The 27,139-nt window shown below is 39.6% G+C and overlaps 1 protein-coding gene and 2 long non-coding RNA genes across 12 annotated transcripts in view; 2 read left to right on the top strand and 1 right to left on the bottom strand.

The window, feature by feature from the left end:
- The window catches only part of LOC123518200 (mitogen-activated protein kinase-binding protein 1-like), a 184,419-nt gene that overhangs the window by 2,705 nt on the left and 154,575 nt on the right, over window positions 1–27,139 (bottom strand). For 5 of the 10 annotated variants that reach the window (XM_045278907.1, XM_045278901.1, XM_045278902.1 and 2 more), the window contains 17 exons: window positions 26,875–26,946; window positions 26,552–26,680; window positions 26,249–26,442; window positions 24,500–24,673; window positions 24,023–24,213; window positions 23,629–23,747; window positions 20,602–20,679; window positions 19,869–20,083; window positions 18,273–18,411; window positions 15,878–16,047; window positions 15,457–15,559; window positions 13,890–15,318; window positions 12,971–13,102; window positions 4,867–4,961; window positions 4,444–4,561; window positions 4,137–4,230; window positions 222–466 (listed from right to left, as the gene is read on the bottom strand). In XM_045278907.1, coding sequence (XP_045134842.1) covers window positions 222–466; window positions 4,137–4,230; window positions 4,444–4,561; window positions 4,867–4,961; window positions 12,971–13,102; window positions 13,890–15,318; window positions 15,457–15,559; window positions 15,878–16,047; window positions 18,273–18,411; window positions 19,869–20,083; window positions 20,602–20,679; window positions 23,629–23,747; window positions 24,023–24,213; window positions 24,500–24,673; window positions 26,249–26,442; window positions 26,552–26,680; window positions 26,875–26,946 — 3,697 coding nt within the window. The remainder of the gene's footprint in view (window positions 1–221; window positions 467–4,136; window positions 4,231–4,443; window positions 4,562–4,866; window positions 4,962–12,970; window positions 13,103–13,889; window positions 15,319–15,456; window positions 15,560–15,877; window positions 16,048–18,272; window positions 18,412–19,868; window positions 20,084–20,601; window positions 20,680–23,628; window positions 23,748–24,022; window positions 24,214–24,499; window positions 24,674–26,248; window positions 26,443–26,551; window positions 26,681–26,874; window positions 26,947–27,139) is intronic. The other 5 variants (XM_045278909.1, XM_045278908.1, XM_045278903.1 and 2 more) reach the window with 5 other exon arrangements.
- LOC123518207 lies at window positions 406–5,657 on the top strand. The gene is made up of 2 exons (XR_006678711.1): window positions 406–545; window positions 4,070–5,657. It is a non-coding gene; the product is annotated as an uncharacterized LOC123518207 (long non-coding RNA).
- Window positions 1,525–3,889, top strand: LOC123518209. The gene is made up of 2 exons (XR_006678713.1): window positions 1,525–3,408; window positions 3,503–3,889. It is a non-coding gene; the product is annotated as an uncharacterized LOC123518209 (long non-coding RNA).

Below are 27,139 nucleotides of genomic sequence, written 5' to 3'. Positions count from 1 at the left end.
TAGTAATATCTTTAGTATGGAAGATGAGAAAAGAAATTCAAGAACACACACTTCCTTAAGAATGAGCCGACATGATATAAAGACATTAGTATCTTTAAGATAAGATACATGGAACACTCCACATCAAGCAACATCATTTTAGAAATGCACCAGATGTAGCATGATACAATTTGAGTACATAGGTAATGAATGGTACTGTAGGAATTGGTATGAATCCTTACATGGCATGTTATCCAGATCCACGTAGGAAAACTCATCCCGTGTTGGGTATTCCTCAGGGCTCATGTCCACTGTGGAGGCGGCGGAGGATGGGCGACTCATATCCGAAGATGGCAGGCGTTTTGAAGAGGGCGAGGCAGCTGAGGCGTAGCGGCCCCGGACAGACTCCCCTCGGCTCTTGCCCGACAGGCTGTTGCTGCGGGTGAGGTCACGCTCACTCATGGCACGAGTGGGAAGATTGCTCCGCCTGGCACGCCACAACATACAAAGCAACATAAATAAAGCTTGGGAACAAACACTGAGGCATCACCACACACTCCACCAAGGTAAGCAGGGACACAACATAGTGAGTTATTGGAACATGGATCAAAACAGTATTAATCAGATGCAGATGCAAAAAGACATCATACTGTGATCAACTAGTTCTTAATCTATACTGTTATTGGTTAAAGTCATTTGCAGTATATATGTATTCCATTTAATACTGACAATCATCACTTAGGGATTGTTTTTTTTTTTTTTATGCTTCTGACCGTTCAAAGATCAAAATGCCACTTTTTTCCCCAGTTTTGTTGCTCATGACCAGTGTTCCTCCTACATAACAGGCTGCTATATCAGTAATTCCATTAATTTTAACAGTCACCTATCCATCGATATACTCCAGGTGTGGGCAAACTACAACCCATGGGCTGCATGCAGCCTACCAAAGGAATTCATGCGGCCTGATAAATGTTAGTACAGTGGAGACTCAATACTCGAACTTAATTCATTTCAAATAGCTGTTCGAGTATTGATACCTATAAATCAAGTAATTCATTAAAATCTTAGCAAAACCTCGAGTTTATAATTTTACAATCTTGATTTGTGTAAGTGAAGGCTGGTGATGGATATCTTAATCCTTTCACTACGGTGACGCCTATGTGGGCGTCATGAAGCCCCAGTAGCAAATACGGTGACGCCTACATAGACGTCATATTTCTTTTCTGAGCTTTCTTCAGTTCAGTTGTCCCGTATAGTGTGTTGGATACCAACTACACATGCCGTATGCTGTCCTTGAAATCCTAGTGCTCCTCCCACCATCCTTGTCTCCACCAATCACTAAAGATAAGCTACATGCGTCCTGCCTTGTGTCTAAAATTACCCAATGGCATAGACTGTTCCCATCTCTCTCTCTCTCTCTCTCTCTCTCTCTCTCTCTCTCTCTCTCTCTCTCTCTCTCTCTCTCTCTCTCTCTCTCTCTCTCTCCTCTCTCTCTCTGAAGGTGATATAGTGACTAAAAAATAGCAGCATAATACACAAAGATGACAAGTATGACAAGCTTGTACAAGTTTCCAGCGCTCGGGCGCGCGGCACTACCACCCATATATCATACAGGCGGGCTTTTTTAACATCCGGCGCGAAGGGGTTAAGAGGAGGAGGGTGGGGAGGACAAGTCATCATCTATGAAACTGTCTTGTAACTTTTCTTCTGGTGTGATTCCTGTGAATCCACTAATGGAGTGCTGTGGCTCACTAACACTTACACTCTCACTAGATTCCTTATTTTCCTCATTAATAAGCTTCTTAGGAGCTATCATAAGTTTCTAAATGAAAAACTACCGACAACGCAGAAGAATGTTGTTCTTCCCAAGACTGCGGATGTGCACCGGCATCACGGTAATACCAGTATTGCCAATAATACGGTATCAGAAGGGAGATGACAGAGCTTTGTATACAACCAAATGTGCGGCTGTTTGATTATCAAATATTTTCACCATTAATAATAAGTCTTTGGTGTTAGCTTATAAATGAAAAACTATAGATATAATGCAGAAGAATGTTAATCTGATGACCACGGCAGCACAAATCACAACTGGCAGAGGGGGAAGATGGACACCAGGGAGCCTTTGTTTACTGCCACACGTGTGGACGTTTGACTATCGGGTATTTCTTTTAGTATTAAATCGATCTTTTACGTTCGAGTATTGAGTCTCCACTGTATATTTAAGTTAATATACAATGACAAATAGTACAGTGAGCATTTCATTTTCTTACTGCAAGTGTGCACATTATGTGTGAGAATGCCTTTTTCTTTAGAAGCCCTTAATTTTGTATTTTAAATATTAATGGTTTTGGATTAATATAGTATGCAGCCCTACAAGATTGTGATAAATATTTTTAATGTGGCCATATCACTGAAAAGTTTGCCCACCCCTGATATATTCACTCTGCTTATGAATAATTTTACAAATAATTTTCACACAACAGGCACTAGGATACATAATGACTCCTATGCTCAAACCACACACCTCATCAATAGCCTCTATCAACACTAGTTTACTAAACACTGAACTTTATGAATACCTAACCATAAATCTTCTAAGACTTATGACACACTCCCATAAAAAAAAAAAAAAATGAAACTCATCTGCTTGAAAAAAAGCAATTTTTAACACAAATACACAAATGAAAAGATATGATGAGAAAGCAAGGTAGAGCAACACTGTGCCTTTTGTGCTTTGAAAAGAAAATGTGTCTGCTTATTTTGTCAATGTAATTCTCACATGCCAATAATTAAGTATGGTATTCTTTTGCCTACACTTATATTTATCCCTCTTTTAGGAATTCTGGTTTTACTGCATGACTGAAACCAATAACTCTGCACAATATTAGAAGGTTTTATCACCAAGGCACAGGAATCATTAGGAAACAAGACAAGAAAATGTAATAAACAAAATTTTTAAAAGCTGCAAAAGGATATCAAAATCACAAAATGTAATTTCAAGTCTGTAGTGAAGGGTTACAATGTCTGATGGCATTCAAGTGAAATACAACCAAAGAAATTAATGAATGTGTGATACGGAAAGGAGGTTCTACTTTAAATGATGGAGAAGAATAAAATAACACTTTCATCCGAAAGATGCCTGTACCACACAAACTTGATCCATTAACAAGTAACTCGGTTCAAGCAACATGTAAAGAAAATTTTTGCAAAAATCAGTTTCACAATCTTAATTCCTGCCAACATGGAATTAAATAGATATTTACCCTTGGTATGTGATGGATTATTTTGTAAGACTCCATTTTACATGGATAAAAAGAATTGAAGTTAATAATTCCCAATGTGACTATGTACAATGAAAGATCTAAATGAGTATACATGTCTTTTAGGAACTAAATTTCAGACATATTTTAGCACCACTGTACTTAGGTAATTTTTTTTTTCAAAGCAACCCATATGAATATAAGAGAACTGTATGACTTAAGTATATAAGTTATGGCAGGGGGATGACATGACCTCAAAGGTAATTTTTTTTTTCAAAGCAACCCATATGAATATAAGAGAACTGTATGACTTAAGTATATAAGTTATGGCAGGGGGATGACATGACCTCAAAATAAAATCATGGAAAGTAATCACACAAACTGGCTAAGAATTATGTACATAAATTACCATAAAACTCATGCTGGAAACACAACACAACATGCAAACAATGAAGCTTTACGAACACAAACAACGGAGAAAGTTCCAGGTAGCTCCCAGGGGGTCATATCATGAGGATAATTGGGATGCTCTTAAAGAAATAGATAGCTTCACAAAATCAAGATCAAGACCAATGTATATTTCTCTCTCTCTCTCTCTCTCTCTCTCTCTCTCTCTCTCTCTCTCTCTCTCTCTCTCTCTCTCTCTCTCTCTCTCTCTCTCTCTCTCTCTCTCTCTCTCTCTCTCTCTCTCTCTCTCTCTCTCTCTCTTAGAATCATTACACCAACACAATCATTAACACTAAATAATGCCAAGACAAAAAGTTATGTATGATTTTGTCCTGATATATGAATTCCATACCTACTTCCTTAAAAATTACTTACTCTAGTGAAATCTTCCAACCACAAAATGAAGAGGAATACAAAACCACCTGCAGTATACAAGTGAACACTCACCTGTCTCCACCGTGTGAGCGGCTCCGTGTGTTTTTGTGGTCAGAGGGAGATGTGTCCTCTGAGCTGGAGTCTTCATGGAACTGGCGGATGTCACCTGCAACAGTAACTCATGATGGACTTACTCAAACTACAGTGTCAGATTTAAAACACTCATTATTAGTTGTCCAAGATATGCTACAAGACAACAACACTACTCAAGTCTCGTGAACAGAAAAGAACAAGGGAAAAGGTCATAAGAATAATTAATCATAAAAAAGCAAAAATGTTAATCTTACGAGGTTATCAAGACCACCTGTAAATGAGTTACCTGTTGACACAGCCTGGGAGAGTGAAGCCTTCCTCTTCAGAGCTCTTGGGGTCATTTTGTTCATGGATGAGATGGTGGGCCTCATTGTGCGCTCCCCTCGACTGTTGTCCTCACCAGTCTATTTATTAAGATAGAAACACTGAACTTCTCCAACAAGAACTGGCTAAACAATTTTTTTTATTCTAATTTTTTTCATATGGGTTCATCATCATCAAGGCTAAGATAGGATCTGCAACAGTAAACTTTGGCATTTGGGAACAATCACCCTTATCTCATACCATGGTCTGATTCAAACCTGTGTGCCTGAAGACCCATTGGCCCCTAAGTGTAGGAATTACTAAGCAATGCTATACTTTCTTTGGTCTGACTGCAATGTGACTGAGTGAGCCAAAGTAACTACCATACTCCTGCCATGTGCATCACCTGGTTCAACACCCCGATGGAGCTGGAGCGAGACAGGGACGAGGAGTAAGACCGTCCTGGTGACTTGCTCTTGGTGCCACTCTTCTTTGCTCCGGCTACAGGGCAAGGTGAGGACATGCATTGTTAATAGTATGAACAAAAATAGAAACTTCAAATATTAAATGATTAATACTTGCTAGCTAAATGTTACTGTTAGTTACTCTCAAATGACTTCAAGAAATATCATATTGTTTAACATCGTCTTTTCTGAACAGTTAATGCAGCTTGGTCATAGTACACTATAACCAAAACTAAGGTATCCTGCTGTCTGCACACACACACACACACACACACACAAAAAAAAAAAAAAAAGTTTTTTTTTTAAGATTTAAGATCAGATGCTACTTCCTATCAAGGAATTGAGTTAATCATAGAAATATTACATATGACAGCAACAGGAAAAAACCTTGGCCAGAATGTTCTGAGTTTACTACATACTGCTAAATAGGAGAGCTGGCTACAGTAAAGGATTACTCTTAATGGATATGTAATTCTTCAGTTTGTTGTATGAATATTCCCACTAACTGAGTGTGCATAGGTTTTCTGATGGTGTGATTCTGTTGTATCAATATTGCTACAATAGTTTCTGATAGCCTTGTTATGTATACAATGGGCTGTAAAGAATGTGTTAGTCACCCAAATTTAATTGAGTGTAGATATGTTTCTCTGTGGTGTGAATCTGTCATTTCTCAATCTATTGTCTATTGCTGGTTTGAGTTTTATTTTGTACAAATAAAGCAGAAAAAGCTGTGCTTCACTGAGTGTAGACATGTCTCCCTGTGGTATGTTTGTTAAGAAGGATTTACAGTACATGTTAAAACTCTGGCTTATGGTGTCTGAAAAAGTCCAGGTAATAAATCTACACCAGAAGTCTTCATATTAAAAAAAAAAAAAAAAAACTTCCAGTTCTACAGTGTTAATGAAATTAAAAATAAGTGTCTACTACAAGAAGTTGTACTGTCACATTCAAAAGTCAAGTATTTTGCCACACTTGCTTCTAATGTGTAATACCCTTTCTCTCAAATTCTCTGATCTGCTAGTAATCTATCCACTGACAAGTTTTGTTGCTAGATCAGCAGCATATCAGAGGATGAGTAAAATAAAATTCAAAACTCAGAAGTGAGGCAGAAAGTTACTAGACTTTTAAAAGCCACAAACCATAAGGCCACCAATACTATCCAACAAGATATCAAAAGTACAAAGTATGATCTCAGATAAAAATGACATAATACAGGTTTCACTTCACCAGATAGGTCAGGTCAGGTCAGGTCACTCAACAAAGACAGCTAAGAGTTCTATCATAAGGGAAAAAAACTTTACATGGTCCATGCCAAGAAATACTGCAATACTATGATGTCTACAAATTACAAGGGAGATTGGAACACAATGCTTGGCCAGCTACAAAGGCTGAACAGCAACAGACCTTCACTATAATCCTCTGCTTGGTCTGTAAAGGAATGGTTAAATATACAATTTAGTTTTCTGGCACCCTGGACATTGGGCAGGGAATATGAAGACTTCTGTTGAATAACTATTAACCCATTCTCTCTCTCTCTCTCTCTCTCTCTCTCTCTCTCTCTCTCTCTCTCTCTCTCTCTCTCTCTCTCTCTCTCTCTCTCTCTCTCTCTCTCTCTCTCTCTCTCTCTCTCTCATACACACAGACCTCAGCACATTCAGGCACACTAATAAGCTGCTGAGTGGTAACAGTAATCAAGGTAACATTTTCTTCCATAAATCTTACATGAATTAAGATAAATTATTGCTCTGAACAAGCAATTTCTTAAATTTCTTTGACAGTTCAACAAAGAATATATGCAAGAGATAGATTGTTCAGTGAATCTCAAGGATGAATTTCATCACATTAAAGGTTCTGATTCTACTATGAATATTAAGTATGTATTTTTAAAAATACATCTCGGTATTTGTATGTCACCTTGACACTCACAGAAACTGTCAAACTTATCAAAAATGATAATAACCATGACTATAAGTCTTTAAATGGTCACAGCACACCAAGGAAACAAAATATTACGATATGCAAGCAACACAACACAGAGGAGCACAATTACACTGATCTTATTAGAAGTTAAAACATTTAGAACTACTAGGTTTTCTAACATACTGCTGTGAATCCAAAACATGTTCACTGCCATGCTGCCACAACATTCCCTTGCAGGAAGGGGAAATACTTTCAAGACATGGATGTTGCAATCAAGTTACTCCATTCTAGAGCACAACAAACACACATCATTAAAACAATATGCATGTCTACATTATGAATGTCACTGAATATCTTCATTATTAGCCTACAGCCATGAGATCATCACATGACAAACACCTTCGCATTTAATCAAGGTGGATTAAGCTTTGTATAACGCCATGCTAGCCTTGGGCATCTTGAAGTGATTTCTGGATTGTAAGGTTAAAACTCTTCAGCTTCCATCCTGTATGTCTTCCATACAAAGGGATTTGGACCCATTACATCTCACTGTGATGAACGTTGAGTGTGTAAACCTCTATGCCTGACTGATATTCTGATGCTACTGATAACTCTGATAATATCATTCCCAATGTAGAATTATGCTACTTAAACAACTTAAACTACATTTCAAGTCTCCTTTAACTTTTTCTCCTTATGGGCAAGTGAAAGTATAGCCTGTGCTGTGACCAGGTTATATACTAAAATAATTCCAGAGACATACAATATTTTTTTCTTTTGTGACTAATCCTTTCCTTTTGGTGACATTGTTAGTCTGCACGACTCAATGTTAATTCTTGCCTCCTTTTACTTCAGTGACTTCATGTTTGCCTGTGAGAACTATGTACAGCTCTGGATGCACTCACTGTTCAACACTCCTGCATCTTTCTATACAATATGAGTGCCCACCCTCCCTGCAAAAAAAAAAAAAAAAAAAAAAAAAAACTATGAAATGTCGTAGCAGAAACACTAAGCAGCCAGAGACAAACATTTTAAAGAGAATTTACACTGAGGGTTTCTGCAAACACACTAGTACTGCATGCTGTGTGCAACAGTTTTCAGGAACATTTTAGTTCATCAGTACTGTTGTAAATATTCCCATTTTTTTCACAGGAAACAACAAAAATAGAAAAATAAACAAATCTAAAAATTAAATGAATATTAGGAAAGTATATTCAAATGATTCTGTCCAGAGCAAAAAAAAATCTTGTTCAAAGCAGAAACTAAAAGTAAAAAATATAACAATAAAACACTACATATGTAGAGACTGAAAGGTGTCAAAGATTACGAGTAGTTAGTTACTCATCACAGTGTGCAGCAAGAGTACATGAGGTGGGCAGCACACAGTAAGCCAGTCAGACAGACAGACAGACAGACACACACACACACACACACACACACACACACACACACACACACACACACACACACACACACATACAGAGGTGGTGGTGCAGTGGATAAGGTGGTGAGCATGGGATAAGGCAGATGTCCATGCGTAGGTTCAAATCCCACTATGTACAGCCTTAAAACACTTTGCCATTTCTTGAGTGGTTTAAAGTTACGTACATGTCACCATGATACCCAGGTTCTAGGTGGTTACACTCAAAATGAGCTTGGGTGGTGAAATGGGCCCTAATATGGGTACCACTTTAAATAAAATTGTTGGTGCCACTAATGGGTGAAAGCTGAACAGCACTTCCTAAATACATATTCTTCAAGTGTGCCAACAGGCACTATAGGCCTTACTTGGGGACACACACACACACACACACACACACACACACACACACACACACACACACACACACACACACACACACACACACACACACACACACACACACACACACACACACACACACACACACACACACACACACACACACACACACACACACACACACACACACACACACACACACACACACACACACACACACACACACACACACACACACGAAGACGCGGTCGCTGAGCTCCGGAGAAATCATCTTTACTACTAGTGTTGCCGTTCCCTAAGAGTAACTAAGGTGGGTAAGGAGCATGTAATGTTTGTCCCGTCTCCATATGTTAACTGTTGAGAAGCAAGTAATGTCCAGGGAAGGTGAATTTTAACTGTAACCTGCGTTGGAACCATCAGCTGGGAGTTGTTTACATCTGCGCAACATGGCGGCCGCATATTCGGAAGAGAAATTAGACTTCACAGGCTTCCAAGGTACAATGGAAAAGAGCGTCTATGTCAAGAAAATTCTGGAATTAGAAGGAAAAATTGAAAAACTATTTGAAAAGTATGGCGAACTGGAAAAGAGTCATAACAATGTGCTGAAAGAGTGCGCTGAAATGAAGACAGAAAATGCAGTACTGAAAGAGGAAGTTAAGTTAATTAAAGTGAATTGCGACAAATGTGGAGAATCTTTAGGAAAAGTGATGGAGAAGCAGGCTGAATGGAAAAAAAGTCAGGAAGTGGAAAGAAAGGAGGTAAATTACAAAGTTGCAAGTCTGGAAAAGGAAATCAAAGAGTCTGGGGAGAAAACTTTGGGCCTTGCTGAAATTATAGATCAACAGATCATAGAAGAGAAGATTGCTGAGAAAGTTGTGAAGGTTATTAAGTCAAATGAGACATTGGTGAGGGAAACTGTAGACAAAAAGAGATGTGTGGTGATATTTGGTGTGGAGGAGGATAAGACACCGAGTAAAATGGAGAGAGAAAAACATAAAAAAGGTGATAAATAATATCATTAATGTGGTGCAGGAGGAGGGAAAAGACCTAGTACAAGAAATAGAGGACTTCCATAGAATTGGAAAGTTCACAGGAGAAGGTATGAGGCCAGTAAGAATCAAATTTAAGTCACAAAAGGATGTAGATGAATTGGTGGAGAAGTCATGGAGGTTAGCCCAGCAGGAAACAACAAGGAAGATTTGGTTGAGAAGAGATCTCGGTGAAAAGGAAAGAGAAATGTTAAATGAGTTGAGAAAGGAGGCTTTGAAAAAAATGAAGAGAGGACAGAAGAGGAGAAGAAAGAGTTTTTCTGGAGAATCTTGGATATGAGACTGAGGAAGTGGTTCATAACCCAGAAAAGTACAGTAAGAAAGGACTAAAGAAACTTACGTATGAGCGGAATGTAATGTATTCCAACATAAATGGAGTGATATCGGGGATTTTAGAACTCAACGATTACTTGAGGGATAAGAACCCAGATATTGTGGGTCTTACTGAAACAAAACTGAGAGAGGGAGAAGACCTGATGATGGTTGGAGAAGGAAATATAATGTTTGGAAAAGAAATAGAGTAGGTAAGATGGGAGGAGGAGTGATGTTGCTGGTTAAAAAGATATAAAGGTGGATCAAGTGAAAGAAGGTATGGGAAAGGCAGAAGTGCTAAAGATCAGAGCAGAAACTAATGAAGGAAAAAAAGAGGCACTACATAGTGGTGTACGTACCACCTAAGACAAATGCATGGTCAGTACAGGAATATGAAGAAATGATAAGAGATACAGGAACATGTCTGGAAGAAATGTTGGGTGGCTGTGAACGAACTATAATGATGGGAGATTTTAATTGTAAAGAGGTGTGTTGGGAGGACTGGTCAATGGAGGGATCAGAGACAACATGGGGAAATACACTATTGACACTGGCAATGGAAAATGTGTTAACTCAGTGGGTCAAAGAAGATACTAGGTTTGGAGGAGAGGGAGCATCGTCAAGACTGGACTTGGTCTTTAGTACAGAGCCAATGGTCATTGAGGAGATGAGGGTGGAGTGCCCTTTAGCAAAGAGTGATCATGCAGTTTTGGAGTTCAAGGTGATAGATGAAGAGAAATCTAGAAGAAATGAAGAATATAAAGTGGGAAGATGGAATTATGCCAAGACAGATTTTGGAAACCTAAGGAAATTCTTTCAAGAGACAAATTGGATGAAATTCAAGAGTGCTAAGGGAGCAAATGAAAAGTGGAAGGAATTTATAAAAATATACAAAGAAGGTGAGAAAAATTTGTACCAATAAGACAACATAGAGAAGTTGGAAAGCAGGACTGGTTTAACGATAGATGTGAAAAGGCTAGAACAAGAAAAGAGGATGCATGGAAGAGGTGGAGAAGGAAAAGACGGATTAAGCAGTGGGAAAGTTACAAAAGAGCAAGAAATGAATATGTGTTGATTAGAAGAGAAGAAAGAAAGAAACAAGAAAAGGATATAATTGATAAATGTAAAGACCAACCAAGGCTTTTTTACAGACATGTGAACAACAACATCAAAAATAGAGAAAGTATTGAAAGTTTAGAAGTAAATGGAGTTTGCAGTGAGGATCCCAGGGAAATGGCAGAGGCTATGAATGGATGCTTTCGGAAGGTATTCACAAAGGAGACTGCTTTTGACAAGCCACTGGTAATGGAACAGAAAGGGATTATGAAGGAGTTTCAAGTAACTGTGGAGGAGATCAAGAATATGATGGGGAGTCTAGAAGTGAGAAAAGCTGTGGGACCTGATGGGGTATCAGGATGGATTTTAAGAGAATGCAGGAGCAACTGGCAGAAAAAGTTTGTGAAGTAATTGATGCCTCATTAAGGGAAGGTGTAGTGCCCCAAGACTGGAAAAGAGCTAACATTGTCCCAATTTATAAATCAGGTAACAAGAGAGACCCATTGAACTATAGACCAGTGTCACTTACAAGTGTGGTAGCTAAGATGTGTGAGAGGGTGGTGAAGAATAGATGGACAGACTTCTTGGAGAAAATGACATACTTTGTGAGTGTCAATTTGGTTTTAGAAAAGGGCGTTCATGCACGACAAACCTGATATGTTACTATTCGAGGGTGATAGATGTAATACAGGAAAGAGATGGTTGGGCTGATGGAATATATCTGGATTTAAAAAAGGCCTTTGATAAGGTACCACACCGGAGACTGATCTGGAAACTTGAAATGGTAGGAGGAGTGCATGGCAGTTTACTAAAATGGATGGAAGACTTTTGGTAGGAAGAGAAATGAGAACAATAATTAAGGACAGACCATCAGAATGGGGCTTGGTGGAGAGTGGAGTCCCACAGGGATCAGTGTTGGCACCAGTAATGTTTGCGGTCTACATAAATGACATGGTGGATGGGGTGTCCAGTTATGTGAGCCTATTTGCAGACGATGCAAAATTGTTAAGAAAAGTGAGATGTGACAAAGATTGCGAACTACTCCAGGAAGACTTGGACAGAATATGGAAATGGAGCTGTACATGGCAAATGGAGTTCAACACGACAAAATGCAAGAAATTAGAGTTTGGCAAGAGTGAAAGAAGAATCAGGAGTATGTACAAGATAGGAAATGAAGACATAAAACCAGTCATGAAGAAAAAGACCTTGGGGTGACAATTACCAATGACCTATCGCCAGAGAGACATATAAACAAAATAATTGGAGAAGTATTGAACTTATTGAGGAACATAAGAGTGGCGTTCAGATATTTAGATGAAGAAATGATGAAGAAAATAATTACTGCAATGATAAGACCAAGGCTTGAATATGCAACAATACAGTGGGCTCCGAACTTAAAGAAACACATAAGGAAACTAGAGAAAGTACAGAGGGCTGCAACAAAAATGGTGCCTGACTTAAGAGATTTGACTTATGAAGACAGACTGAACAGAATGCAACTTCCGACCCTGGAAAACAGAAGAGAAAGGGGAGACCTGATAGCAATATACAGAGTGATGATTGGCATGGAAAAAATGGATAGGGAAGATCTGTGTATGTGGAATGAAAGAGTGTCGAGAGGGCATGGGAAAAACTAAAATGGCCACTTATAGGAGAGATGTGAAAAATATAGCTTCCTCATAGAAGGGTGGAAGCATGGAATAGTTTAGACGTGGAAGTGGTCAACGCAAGGAATATTCATGATTTTAAGAAAAAGCTGGACATTAGTAGATATGGAGACAGGACAGTACGAGCATAGCTCCTTTCCCGTATGTTACAATTAGGTAAATACAATTAGGTAAACACACACACACACACACACACACACACACACACACACACACACACACACACACACACACACACACACACACACACAGACAGCAGCAGGTGCGGGTGCAAGCATACCCGAGGGTGGTGTTGGGAGGAGGCGTCGCGGTGCCCCGGGGTTGGTGAGGTCACTGAGGGAACACGCCCGCCGCAACCCACCACCGCCACCACCATGGCTGCTGCTGAAGCCACTGTCGCCACTCCCACCATCTACAAACAACGGCACACATGCACACGAGTGGATTCAGACAACTTGGTGCTATCAGCTGCTTAACGAGTATTTCTTCCGTGAAGCACATCTTATAGAATGTATGGGAGTCACTTTTATGGGAAAACTGTTATTAGCTAAACGCTATTCATGATTCTTGTCTTCACAACACACATCTGTTTAATGAAATGTCAAATAAAAGCCTTGAAAAAGAAAGGGAAAAAAGGCTGAATATTTTTTTCTGAATCCATTCATCATGCAGGAAACTATGCAACTGTGCTTCACAAGACACGTGCACTGACATTAAGCATTTGGAAGTGAAACTTTAAAACAAAACATGACAAAAGAAATAATGGATATTTAGGTCATAAATGTTTTCCGAGACATCATTTGGTTTACTTGTGACATAAAAGCATTCAGGCCGATTATACCATGCTATAGTCAGACACAAGCCAGTGATGAACACTCGGACAACTTGGCCAAGCTCACTCAGGGAAACAATTTATGGCAACACAGCAGTTAAACTTAAATATACCTAAACACTGCAGAGAAGCAAAAAATAAATAAAAAGATTAATTATGTATACAAAATCATGCAAAATCACAATAAAAGCTAACATAAAGAAACAAAACCCAAATTTTAAAAATTCCTGAAAAGAAGAAAGAGTAAATAAGATGTTACGGGTTACAAAAAATAAGGGAGCAACATAATGAGGTGAGGAGTCTTTCATCCTGCTGGATCATTCCTCATGCCATGAGCAGCCAGGCGCAACAAGGTATCCGAGCTTACGTTTGGAGGGAAGTACTTGCTGTATGGTGACCTTCTTGGCCAGCAGAACTCGGTGGGCTCTGCCTGGGGCAGGAATAACTCCCTGGGGAAGGGATGGCTGTGAGGACGGCAGGTAGACGGCAGGGGGAGGCCCAGGGGGAAGGGGCTGTGCCTGCACCACTGGAAAGTCCTCTTCATCAACTACATTTGCTGGTGGAAGAGCAGCCTGTCCCTTGAGAGGCTGGCAATGGGGAGAGGTCTCTCTGCTCTCTCTCTTGAGCTGCTCCACCATGGGGGGCTGAGGGATGGGGAAGGGAATGGAGGCAGAGTGTTCCAGTCTATAGGAATGAGTCTCTATAGTAACCATGGAAACGTCACCATCACCATTGGTATGGGGTTTGCTTGACTGGCCCGAGTGATCACATTGTGCCACTGGAATCACTGTGCTCACTGTGGGTCCAGGAGACTTGACTGAGAAAAAAGGAGGATTTGTTGGGGTCTGCACATCGGAGTGGCTGCTGTCGCTGTTGGCCAAGGCTGTGTCGGAAGATGTTCGAAATACCTGAGAGCTCGAACTTGGACCTTCATTGGTTGGGAAAACATCAGATTCATAGTCATTGGGCTTTGCTTTAGTCACACCTTCCAGGGAGAGTCTCTGCCACCTTTGTCTCTTTCTCCGTGGATAAGGAAGAGTTTTGCTCATGGCAGCTTCACTAACTGGCTGTGGAGGAACAACACTTTTGCATTCCTTCACGGGTGTTGGTTCCTCCTCATCCTCAAGGTCCTTGTCTTCTAAACTATCACAGCTAAAGTTTGACGTCTCGCTCTTCACAGTGTCACTGTCTGAGTCATCGGTGGATCTGTGGTGAGTTTGATGGACCTTCCTGAAGAGCGGCTCATGTGAGCTCAACAAAGAGAGACTTCGTAGTGTCTCCTCCAAGGAATCTGTGTCTACCTCTTGAGGGGATGAGGAACAGCCCATCAGGAGGTCAACTTCCAGTAGGTCTCTTTCCAGTTGAGCCAGAAGTTGCTTACCTGTCCTCTGTTGGTCCTTAGGAACAGCACTACTATCAAACATGGCTGCACCTATCTTCCTGAGGTTTTCAACTCCACTATCACAAACACTGTTTCCATAATCTGAAAAGTAACTAGAACCTAACTCTGGTATGCTACTGGAGGCGTGTCGGGGAAGACAGCCATACAGCAGCTCAGGCATGTCCTCTATGGCATTGTGCACTGTCCTGGCACCACTGGTGTGGAAGAGCTGCTGAATACTGGAGGTGACTGAGTGAGTGGCAGGGGAAGCCACAGGAGCTGAGAGGTAGAAAAAGTTATCATCACACACTGGTTGGTTACCTTGGTTTCCAGACACATAGGACGTATCTTTCTCTGGAATGTTGCTCAGATCTGAGATACTCTTGCTGTTCCTTAGATTTGATTTGTATCCAATCTATAAAGGAAGACATGTAATTAGAATAAAAGAGTAGACAATTTGTTCATATCTAAAAGAGTATGAAACATATGAAAGAGTATGAAACATATGAACTCTGTCTTATCACAAGTTCATTTTGAAATCTATTGTACTTACACTCTGGAGCTTCTTTTTCGTTTCTTCAATTCTCTTCATTAACTCTTCTCTCTTATTTGACATCTGTGTATCCTTATTTCTTGCATTGAACTTGTAGGATATACTAGAAAAATACAAACTTTTTTCTAACAACAATATTGTAGTAAATGGAATGACAGAATTTTCCATATATTAAATAATAATAATAAAAAAAAAATTTCTTCCAGACAGACTATTGTTCAAGGATTTTTTTTTAACATTAAAGTTGATGGAAAATTCAATACATTATGATCATCAATATATTGGAAATGCATTTCAGGCATTGATTGTACTACTTGCACCAAAAACTCTCAACATATTGAATTGTATATCTTATTTTCATCCCTCTACATCAGTAAATATAATGATACAATAATGCACAATACAAACATATAAGACACACCTGTTCTTGTTCTTGACTTCCTTCTCAGGTCGTGTAGTCTCTCCCTCCAAGGATTCAAAGTTAGTCTTGAGGAAGTTTTCACGCCGCCCCACACGGTCAATGCTCTCTGTGCTCACACTCAGCATGGACATGATGTTACGCTCAGCTGTGTCAGCACTCGGTGTGGAAACCTGAAACATCTTTGCTGGTGAGTCTGGTGCAGGACTTGAGGAAAATTTAACATATCCTGTTCTACCAATGTATAGTTTGCTTAGACTAGGCAAATGTATAGTTATTAAAGTATTCACTAAGCTTACTCTTATCCTTATTCTATCACCTTCGACAAAAATTTGTATCTTACTAAAGTAAAGGTTAAACAAGTGTCCTCACTTGTCAGCTCTTTGCCAAACCCTGGGACAGTACAGTTAACCTCCGCTTAATGAACGGGTTACATTCCTAAAAAAGACGTTTGTTGCATAAATTTTCGTTAATTGAACCAATTATAACAAGTGTGACCCCTAACTTGAAATTCCATTGAGAGTAAACAAAGCGAGAGTGCATCATACTACAGTAAAAGTTTTAATGAAAGTAAAAATTATGAAGTTAAACATTTAAGCAGTTTAATTTAAGACTAAGTCATTATAATGTACACTAATGTATATATGTAAGTAACTTTATAATGTTGATGATCTTAAATTTATGAAGGGAGGGAGAGTGGAGCGGGAAAGACACTAACAGGCAACCTGTGGAATGTAAACAAAGGGCGCATCATTGTACCACATACAAAATTTATGTACCACATTTCCACAAGACTTTCCATTTTATTCATTGCAGTCATGAGTTCAGGTGGTTCTTTTAGCTTGCAAGGAAGATACAGTCTCACTAGACTTCTTAAAAGAGTCTGCTGACTTGAAAATAGTAGAGACAGTTGATAAAGTCAAGCCATGGTGGCGAGCAACGCTATTAGTTTTCTCGTGTTGTTGGGCAAGCAAGGATAATGACACTGCTACACTGAGAGAGAGAGAGAGAGAGAGAGAGAGAGAGAGAGAGAGAGAGAGAGAGAGAGAGAGAGAGAGAGAGAGAGAGAGAGAGAGAGAGAGAGAGAGAGAGAGAGAGAGAGAGAGAGAGAGAGAGAGAGAGACCCAGGCAAGCCTGGGTTGACGAAGTGAAGATGACATAAACTCCTCAATCCCTTGATTTCTGTCTTCATTTACCAGTCTTTGGATGTCTACAATTTCATTTTTCTTCTTTTAACTGAGGGTAATTTAGTATGAAGTGGACAAGGTTTTCTTCTTCTGCATGACATAATGAGCAAATTGTCCTGAGTGACGGTGGAAAGTAATAACACAATTGCTTCTCTGAACATCTCCCTCTCTCTCTCTCTATCTCTATCTCTCTCTCTCTCTCTCTCAGTGTAGCAGTGTCATTATCCTTGCTTGCCCAACAACATTCAAACAATAATGCAAAACTTGCAAGTCACACCAGCAGGCTGCAGGTCCATCCACATTCATTCTCTCTCTCTCTCTCTCTCTCTCTCTCTCTCTCTCTCTCTCTCTCTCTCTCTCTCTCTCTCTCTCTCTCTCAGCCTTAGAAAGGCTGTGAGGGTGGCCATATGGTGAGCTTGCAGCAGAACAGTAGTCCATAGCAGCGGAAACTTAACAGAATGTCAACACAGCCACTTTTCCAAACTTACCTGTTCTGGTCTCTCTCTCTCTCTCTCTCTCTCTCTCTCTCTCTCTCTCTCTCTCTCTCTCTCTCTCTCTCTCTCTCCCTCTCTCTCTCTCTCTCTCTCTCTCTCTCTCTCTCTCTCTCGTACTTCTTCCTGGAAGTACTTGTTCACATTGCATTTTACTACCTTAGATTAGCTGTGAGGATAGCCTTATGGCAAGCTTGCAGTAGGACAATAGTCCACAGTGAGACTGCATGTGTAAGGTGTGTGTAAAGATATTAGCACTTAGCACTCGATCACACTTTCTTGTGCAAATGCCACATTTAAGATCGTGGAAGACTTTCTCTAGAGAGCACGCCTTGATTTTTAACTCATTGGCGATGTAGAACTAAAGTTAGAAGGATTTCAGAAATAACTTCAGAAACTCGCCAATTTAGATTGACACAGAGGGAGAGAAAGAAAGACAGAGACAGAGGGTAAGGAGGTGAGAGAGGTTAGGTGGGGAAAGCTACATCTTTAATTCATCTGTTCTTGGTAAGGCAAATTTTTAGAACTGTATACTTCTTGTATAGTAATTAACTCTTTTATTTCAGTGTTGAACATTGAATAAGGTGGTTTAAATGTTCAAAACATTTTTTTAGAGCCAGAGACAGACATGAGAAAGGCATCTGTTAATATCTAAAGGCATTTACACATGAAAACTAATCACACAAGTAGCCCTCAACCCTGCATGCCCTAGCACTTTACCTCATCATCATCATCTGAATCCTGAGAGCCAGAGACGGACATGAGGGGGATGTCTGTTGGTCTCTCAGGTCGAGCCTTCCTGTGGCGCCGCTGTGACCGCCGCAACTCCTCCACATCCATGGCATTGACGGTGAAGTCACTGTGGAAACATGAAGGTCTTAATTTGGTTGACCCTTAATGTGTACAGTGAGTGGGTGAGATATAAAGAGAAAGTGGAGTCAAACTGATCTATGGTTCTATTTCTAGATGACAATGCTTATAGTGCATTAGAATTTTATGGGTTGAATTAGTCACTTACAGCCAACACTCAATTAAAGCAAGGGTTACGTTCTTGGAGATGTCATGTTATTCAAAATTGTGTTATTCAAACATACTTTTCTCATAAAAAACAATGGTAATAGAGGCAGTTAAGTTCCTGGCAACTGGAAAAGTCTACCTACTTTGGCGAAATTTTACTCAAATCTTAAGAAACTGTTAATACATTACTAGGTCACATAAAAAAAGAAAAAAAAAAGAAAAAAAAATCACATCTTTCTTGTCCTAGGAATTAGGAAATTATCAATTCAACATGACTTGTGGTATGATTTTATATGCAAGGAACATTATCCCATATTCATACATTTATCATTAGTGCATTTAATGAAATAAACCAAAAGTATAATTTAGTGGTGGTTGATAGTCATGTTTGTTTACCATCACTTCAAATGATTGAGCCACGTAATCCAGACCACACTGCCTCACCGTTCCACCCCAGGCAACATGAAAAATTTATGAAGAGAACCAGCCATATCACTGCTGCCAGAGCAAGATTTATTAAAAGATTTGGCGAGACAGTAAAAATGCTTCTAAATAAAAGCACAGGTGGCTGTATAGTGTGACCTTAACATGGGAGAGAACTGCCACCTCCTTCAACTGTGCAGGCTATGGGAAAAGGGCAATCCACTAGCTATCTACATAAATGGGTACTTATCAAGCGATAAAAACATTCAAGTGATCGTAAGCTGAGTCGAATTCTGATAGAAAACTTAGGATATGGAGATGAGGTGATTGAGGCTGGCGGCAATGTTTTTCCTCAGATCTGTTCATTTGCTAAGGCTTTGTTATTATTGATGAGCTATCGACAAGTTTTGTAGATTCCACCACTGGGTTTCATTCCAATCACAAGTGTTGATAAGAAGGCTATTTGAACAATAACCTATTTTTTTAAGTTTCTAAAATCAATCAGTTCACGAAAAAATAATAATAATAGGTATTTAGGCAAAATCCTGCCTGATAGTCAACTTCCCAAGCTACCAAAGGATAGCATTCATTCTCCCGAACAGTATCCTTCAACTGATGAAGGTGGAAGGTATTGTTTAAGAATCTGGCCGAAAGTGTCTCAGTGTGGTTCCCCCCAGAAGCAGCGTGGGTGCACACAATGTCACTGAATCAAGTTAACCCGTGTTAAATTGAATAAGTCCCATTATTCAAACTCATGTTAATTGAGAGTTGATTGTATTTACTGAATATCATAAACTTAACACTCACAATTCCTTTCAATTTCCTCCGTTCATTTTCACACACAAGTCATTCCATTACCTATCTGTGGCTGCTAACCTTGCAGTGTCATCATTGTGGGGGTAATACATGAGATGCTCTGAGTGCTCTGGCTCAGTGCTCTCGTCGTCATGCTCGCTGCAGTCCTCAATATCCCCATCGTGGTCTGTCGTGCCTCCGTCCACACGCAGGCTGCTCACGTCACTGTCATCCGTGTGGTGGCGGTTGCGGCTGTCAGAGTCTCCTCCCCTCTTGGTGTTGACCTTGGAGGTTCCCTGTTGGCCACCACATCTCAAGTCAACACCTCTTTGCCTCTTCCACTAATGCTCTGCTCTATGAACTACTGGCAAATCAAGACCTACAAAGGTTTGTGAATTTGTAAATTTATGAATGTGATGGTTTTGTCCTTTCCCCTGATTTAAGAATGTAGAATCAATTAAATCAATTGAATCAAATTTACATGAAAAATGAAAGATGCACAAAATAGAAAATTTGAATCTAGTATAATTGATTCCAATTTATAGTTCTCAATTTATATAATAAAAGAATGCAATCAAATTGTAAATCAATTTGCAAATATATACAGTAAAGAATAATGCAAGACTGATGTGCATAATCAAGACAAAAGAAGAGAGTACATGCAACAGTGTTCTAAGGACTATCTAGTAAGAGGGATAGTTTTCTAAATAACTGGTACAATTCTACATCCTTGAACCAATAGAAGGTGCTGTGCATGCAATTATCAAGTATAATAAGCAATGGTAATGTAGGAAACTAAATATGAAACCAATACCTTAAAAATTTTCTCCCCAGAAATAATCTCTTTTAAACTGTCTGGACAAGGCACAAAGTCAGCAACTGCACTGGCCTCCTGTAAGTTAGGGAATGTTAAGCATGAGAAAGACACATGCAATGGGATCCTTCACTCACCACCTCTGAGCTGCCACAGCCAGAGCCATTCTGTTCCCTAACCTTCAATAAATAACACTTCCAGGCTGCATCCACAACAAACAAAAGCAACAAGTAACACAAATATAAGAATATATATTTTCTCCATAGAATGTTTGTGGATGAGTTGCTCATTGTGAAGATTGTGTAACAGAATGGCTATAGTCTGTCAAGCCATAAGCCTCAACCACTTAAAGGAAAAAAGCATGAAAAGTGCTGATCTCAAGCTGCACCTTACAACTCTCTTATGTACAATGAAACTGAAAAAAGTAACATCTATCACCAATAATGTTTCTATTCATATGCAAAATTTCACTGAATGCCTTGGTATTAGTGCACTGCATGGCCGTATCTTCTGTTATCCTGGAGAGGTGTGAGGATGGAATCATTAGCATGCAGTTGCTGAGCAAAGTTTTTGCAGCAATGAAGTGCTCACCTCATTACAAATGCTCTCCCTTCCTCACAAACTTTGAAAGCTCCAAAATTCACTCAGTGTTTTCTAATCAATCCTTATAATTTTTCAGACAAATAAAATTTGTGTAAGTGCCATGCATAAGTACATATTTTCTACTAAAAAATACAGAGATCCTGTATCTTGGGTACAATGTTATACTGATGCCTTAAATCAATAAGGTGCTTCTGAGGAATAAGTGTGATCCTTACATAAGATGAAATATAAAATATGGAAGTATATATAAACTTAAGCTAAAAAGTTGCTCATAACTTGAGGAATTAACACTAAACAAAACTTTCAAATCCTTAAAATGTGATGATATTGGTGCACACACAACGTAGTTTAATTTTCAAACTAATTTTTAGGTTGTATATATAAAAGCAATAAAGCTACTAGAAAGCCTATCATGACTACACAGATGAAAAATAAATTTTACAATATATACTGTCTAGTCAAAATGAAGTTCAGTGTTAGATTTCATAACGGTTCTGAATCAGGCAGAAAGAGATGAAATCAAGACTGATAGAAGACATTCTGCAAACACTATGAATGTGTAACACAAAAGCAAAGTTTTGAGGAGTAAACTAATCCATTAGTTGACTTTCCTTTCTGCCTTTCTGTACATAGTGAGCAAAGAAAAATCAATAAATTATTCAGCATGTCATGACATTCATCTGTATTCACAGGCTTTTTTCTTAGTGATCATTACAGACTTAAAATCTTACAAGCTTTGTAAGCAAGAGAATGACTCCCTCTTCTTCTTCCTGTATGAAATGGCTTTATTAGAAGCAATCTCAAAGGTTGATATCAAGCATTTTAAGCTCTGATTTAAGTAAGAAGATATATTACAACTTTCGAGTTAATTGCATATTGGTATCTCCAACATTAAAAGAAAAGAATAAAGTATAGCATGTGTGTGTGTGTGTGTGTGTGTGTGTGTGTGTGTGTGTGTGTGTGTGTGTGTGTGTGTGTGTGTGTGTGTGTGTGTGTGTGTGTGTGTGTGTGTGTATTCACCTAGTTGTATTCACCTAGTTGTAATTTTACAGGGCCTGGGTATCATACTCGTGTGGCCCCGTCTCCATATCTACACACATCCAACTTTCCTTTAAAACTATGCACACTCCTTGCTGACACCACCTCCTCACTCAAACCATTCCACACCTCCACACATCTTTGTGGGAAACTATATTTTTTCACATCCTTCAAGCATATTCCCTTGGCTATCTTTTTACTATGCGATCTTGTAGTTCTACTTAAGTTTTCCTCTCTCAACATCATTTGCTCATTATCCACTTCATCCAGTCCATTCAACAGTTTATAAACCTGTATTAAATCTCCTCTTTCTCTTCTTTGTTCCAAGGTAGGCAAATTCATTTCTTTTAATCTCTCCTCATAGGTCATTTCTGCCAATTCCGGAACCATTTTTGTTGCCATTCTCTGCAATCTCTCCAACTTCCTTATATGCTTCTTTTTATAAGGGGACCAAACCACTCCAGCATATTCCAATCTTGGTCTAATTACCATACTAATTAATTTCTTCATCATATCTTTATCCATATAATGGAAGGCTAATCCAATATTTTTATCAAATTATACGTTTCTCCAAACATCTTATCAATATGAGCCTCAAACTGCCCATGGTCTTGTATTATCACTCCCAAATCCTTTTCCTTTTCCACCTTTTTCAACACTACTTCTTCACCCATCTTATATGACCCTCTTGGCCGTCTTCCACTCTTTCCCATCTCCATCACATGACTTTTGCTCAGATTAAATTCCATTTGCCACCTCTTGCTCCACTCCCAAATCTTATCCAGGTCTGCCTGTAAAATTTCACAATCTTCTTCACTCTTCACACACCTACACAACTTCGCATCATCCGCAAACAAATTAATATAACTGTTTACTCCTCTGGCATGTCATTTATATATACCAGGAAAAGTATTGGTGCCAGCACTGAGCCTTGTGGGACTCCACTCTCCACCACCAACCAGTCCGACCTTGCATCCCTTATTACCGTTCTCATCTCCCTCCATCTCAAGTAGTTTTCCATCCACTTTAACACTTTTCCTTTCAGTCCTCCATAAATCTCTACTTTCCATAACAGTCTCTCGTGAGGTACCTTGTCAAAAGCTTTCTTTAAATCCAAATATACACAGTCCATCCATCCCTCTCTCTCCTGTATTTTGTCAACCACTCTTGAATAAAAGCTCAGTAGATTTGTTACACATGACCTCCCTTTCCTGAAGCCAAATTGTGTGTGTGTGTGTGTGTGTGTGTGTGTGTGTGTGTGTGTGTGTGTGTGTGTGTGTGTGTGTGTGTGTGTGTGTGTGTGTGTGTGTGTGTGTGTGTGTGTGTGTGTGTGTGTGTGTGTGTGTGTGTGTGTGTGTGTGTGTGTGTGTGTGTGTGTGTACAGACCTGCTTGTTGGGGAGCATGTGGTTCTCCTTGCGAGGTCCTGCCAGGTACTGTTTGTGCACCCCAACGTTCTCCTCCAGTGAACTGTCTTTGCTTGACTCTGAGTCAGGGTGACGCTTGTCTGCAACATCAACAACACATTTACAACTTTAACATTTCCATGAATTGGACAAAACAGCCCAACACAGCACTATTTCCAAATGCCAAACAAGATATCACAAAAAATGGATCCAATTTAACAAAATGAATATTACAATTTTAAAACAATCCACAAGAAATACTTAATTTTACAGTTTCCTAAATAATCATTGGATAAAACGTACTCTTCTTCCATTCAAATTTACACATTCCTTTACATTTTCTTACAGCTTTCAGAATATGTTTTTCACAGCTTACCTCTGGCTGGGAAGGGAATGACTGAGTCTGTGTCATAGTGACTCTTGAAGGTGATGGCGTTGTTATGCAGCCGCTGTGCCCACCGTCCCTTGGGCATGTCCACTCCACCCCTGTCTCCTGCCCCATTCCCTGGTCCCTGTGGCTCAGTCATCTGCTTCTTGGCCCATAGGGGAAGCTGCCCCATACTGAACCTGACCAGTGAAGATCACAGAGTTAATCTTGGCTCCCTAATGTTACTTTCACTCATCTAGATGAATATGGGTTGGGGAGATGAAGGAAATCAAAGGAAGAACATGCAGCTTAATTGTTGGTTCTTACATTGCTGTAAGTGTTAAGACAAAATAAACATAAAAGGCAAGTAACAATGAAGATGGGACAGCATCACAGATTGAGCAGGAGAACAAATCCCAACAATTAAAATATAAGACCTGGGCAAGACAAGTCACTTGTCAGGTAGGAAACAAATGAATTCCCCACCTGTAGTCCGGCTCCTCTGGCTCATTGGCGTTCTGGTCAAAGATGTTCTCTGAGCCTTGCCTGAAGTCCTCATTGTCAATGGGTTGTCTGGGTACTTTCCTCTTGTCCTTGGCAGCCCTCTCAGCCTGCTGGGCCAACCGGGCCATCATGGTCTGGGTCATGTCGTGAGGCATTCTGTGGGAGATCGGAAGAGCATGTCAACTCAATGCACCTTAATACTTGTCTGTGTTATAACATATGACTCCCTACTGATACTTCATTTACACTGGAAAACAAATCTAGTTTCTATATAAGCCTTACTATTCTACTCATACAGCTACATATAAATAGTCAGCTAAACCTAAAGCTACAACAAAAAAATCTAGAAAAAAAAAATAAATAACAGTACTATTGCTTTTTTATGTCCTAATAGACCTATTTATAACTCAAGCCTTCTTGAGCAAGAGCAAAAATTGCTCCAATTTCTAAACAAGATGCTTTAAGTTAACTGTAGCTAACATTGTTGCAACCATTTATTATTGGTTCCCCCTACTTAGTTATGAAGCTGTTTGAAAACAAAAATGCTATTAACCTTTAAAATCCAGGGAGCTACAGTGGGGAAAAATCACACCTGTCGAAGATGCTTAAAGATGTTTTTCCTTATAAAAGCATATTTCTTTTTGTTATTCTGAGTACAATGATGTAGTTTTTAACATGTTATGACCTCTGAGAGCAAAGTTATTGCATATCAAAAAATTCTCCCCGAATCTGCAACAGAACCCGCCGCGAAGAAATACCCCCCAATCTCTGATAACACAGCGCGCGTGCTCTCTCTCTCTCTCTCTCTCTCTCTCTCTCTCTCTCTCTCTCTCTCTCTCTCTCTCTCTCCTATCGGGCATTTGAATTTGATGTAAAAGTAGGAACTTTTGCACTTTCATGTTTTGAAAATGTGAACTCAGATATATGAAATGATGTGCAAAACAAGAAAAGAAAAAGAAACCACATATTACAAGTGTTGTAGATTTCTATAATAATTGAGAATCTGGCAACTCTTATTAGCAATGGGATTCACGTGACTTGGCCGACAAGCACAGTCCTGTAGAGGCAACCATGATTGACACACACCAGTGCATTGCTCATGGGGAGTACATGAGGTTTATGAACAATGCTGTGAGGGTTGGTCTCTGTCTCCCAGATCACTATCAGAATCACTACTAGAGTCTTCACTTTCTTCTGTCTCAATAAAAAAATCACTCACTGTCTTCATTTTCGTCACTATCCTCAATGTCACTACCGAGTAACACTGACATAACATAACTCGGAGTACTGTTTTCTTCCTCCAGGTCACGGGGTTTGCGAGATGTCGCCTCAAAATGGGAAAAGATGACCTATTGTGTGGGAACATATGACTCAAGGCTCGAGGAGGTGAGCAAGAAAAGTTGCCAGATACCTCCACTTGCCCCACGACCAATTGTGAGGGGGAGAGATTCTAACATTTAGCGTGAAAAAATCACGATTCCCAGAACGATCCTTGCTTCTCTGCATGCGACACTACAATCGTCCCGAAACAATCACCGTACGTTAAGGGTTAATACAATCATGTGATAAACAGTGTTCTAACTGTCACCTGTCTCACCTTCATCAAAATATTCCAAGGTATTTGTCTACAAAGTACAACTGTCTTACTCTATACATTCACATTAATCTTACGTTAACTACTCTAAGTGCCTGAACATAATTGGCAGTCATCCTGGAGGTCAGTTTTCTTACTTCCACACAAATATGCAGCCGTCGCCTGACACAGTGATGAGGTGGCGTCCATCAGCAGTGAAGCGCAGGCCAGTCACCAGCTCTGAGTGTCCGTACATGGTTGCCATACATTCCCCAGAGTAGTAGTCATATATACACATGTTCTTGTCTGTACAACTGGTGGCTGCATAGATTCCACTCTGATCCAGTACAACCTGCATCATGGGGGAGGAGATCAAGGTAGTATAAAATTGTCTACATAAGCTTTGCTAAGTTCCCTGAAGGCTCACACACCAAATATACAATAAAAAGACACCTGCACACCTTGATTAGTGTTCCATCATCCCCAATAGAACCCTTGAATGTCTTGGAGTGCTTCCCAGATGACACGTTGTAGACACGAATGTTGCGGTCCTGACAGGCAGTGAGGATGTGGCGCTGGCCGTGGTCCACCTAAAAAAGACACAACATGAAACATGACGAGAGTTGGAAAAAAGACTAAGTTTAAAAATATATATGGCAGTCTCTGTATGAAACGTATCTACCATTTCCACAGATCATCCACATCCATAAATTTGCCTTATCTATTGAAACCTTATTCTGTTATTGTCATGTACATTGTGACTACACTTAACACTGACACTGACCTCCATGTCATACAAGGTTGTTTTTCCAGCAATGTTGTGGCCTCGAGAGAACCAAAGTTCATTCTGGGGATTCTGAAATGTCAAAACAAGAAAATGAGATTACAGATTTTCATAATCATAGAGAAGTTGATAGATAGAAAGTGACAGATGAGCAAACCATTGGTGTATGGTGGGAAGCTGCAGGAAACCTAATCTAATCATTGTCATGAACTAATGAAAATAATTGTATGTAGTGGATTCACTGCCTAGCATGTATGTATATGAG

This window comes from Portunus trituberculatus, chromosome 43, assembly GCF_017591435.1.
Source record: "Portunus trituberculatus isolate SZX2019 chromosome 43, ASM1759143v1, whole genome shotgun sequence".
Lineage (NCBI taxonomy): Eukaryota > Metazoa > Arthropoda > Malacostraca > Decapoda > Portunidae > Portunus > Portunus trituberculatus.
This window is presented reverse-complemented; position numbering and strand designations above follow the sequence as displayed.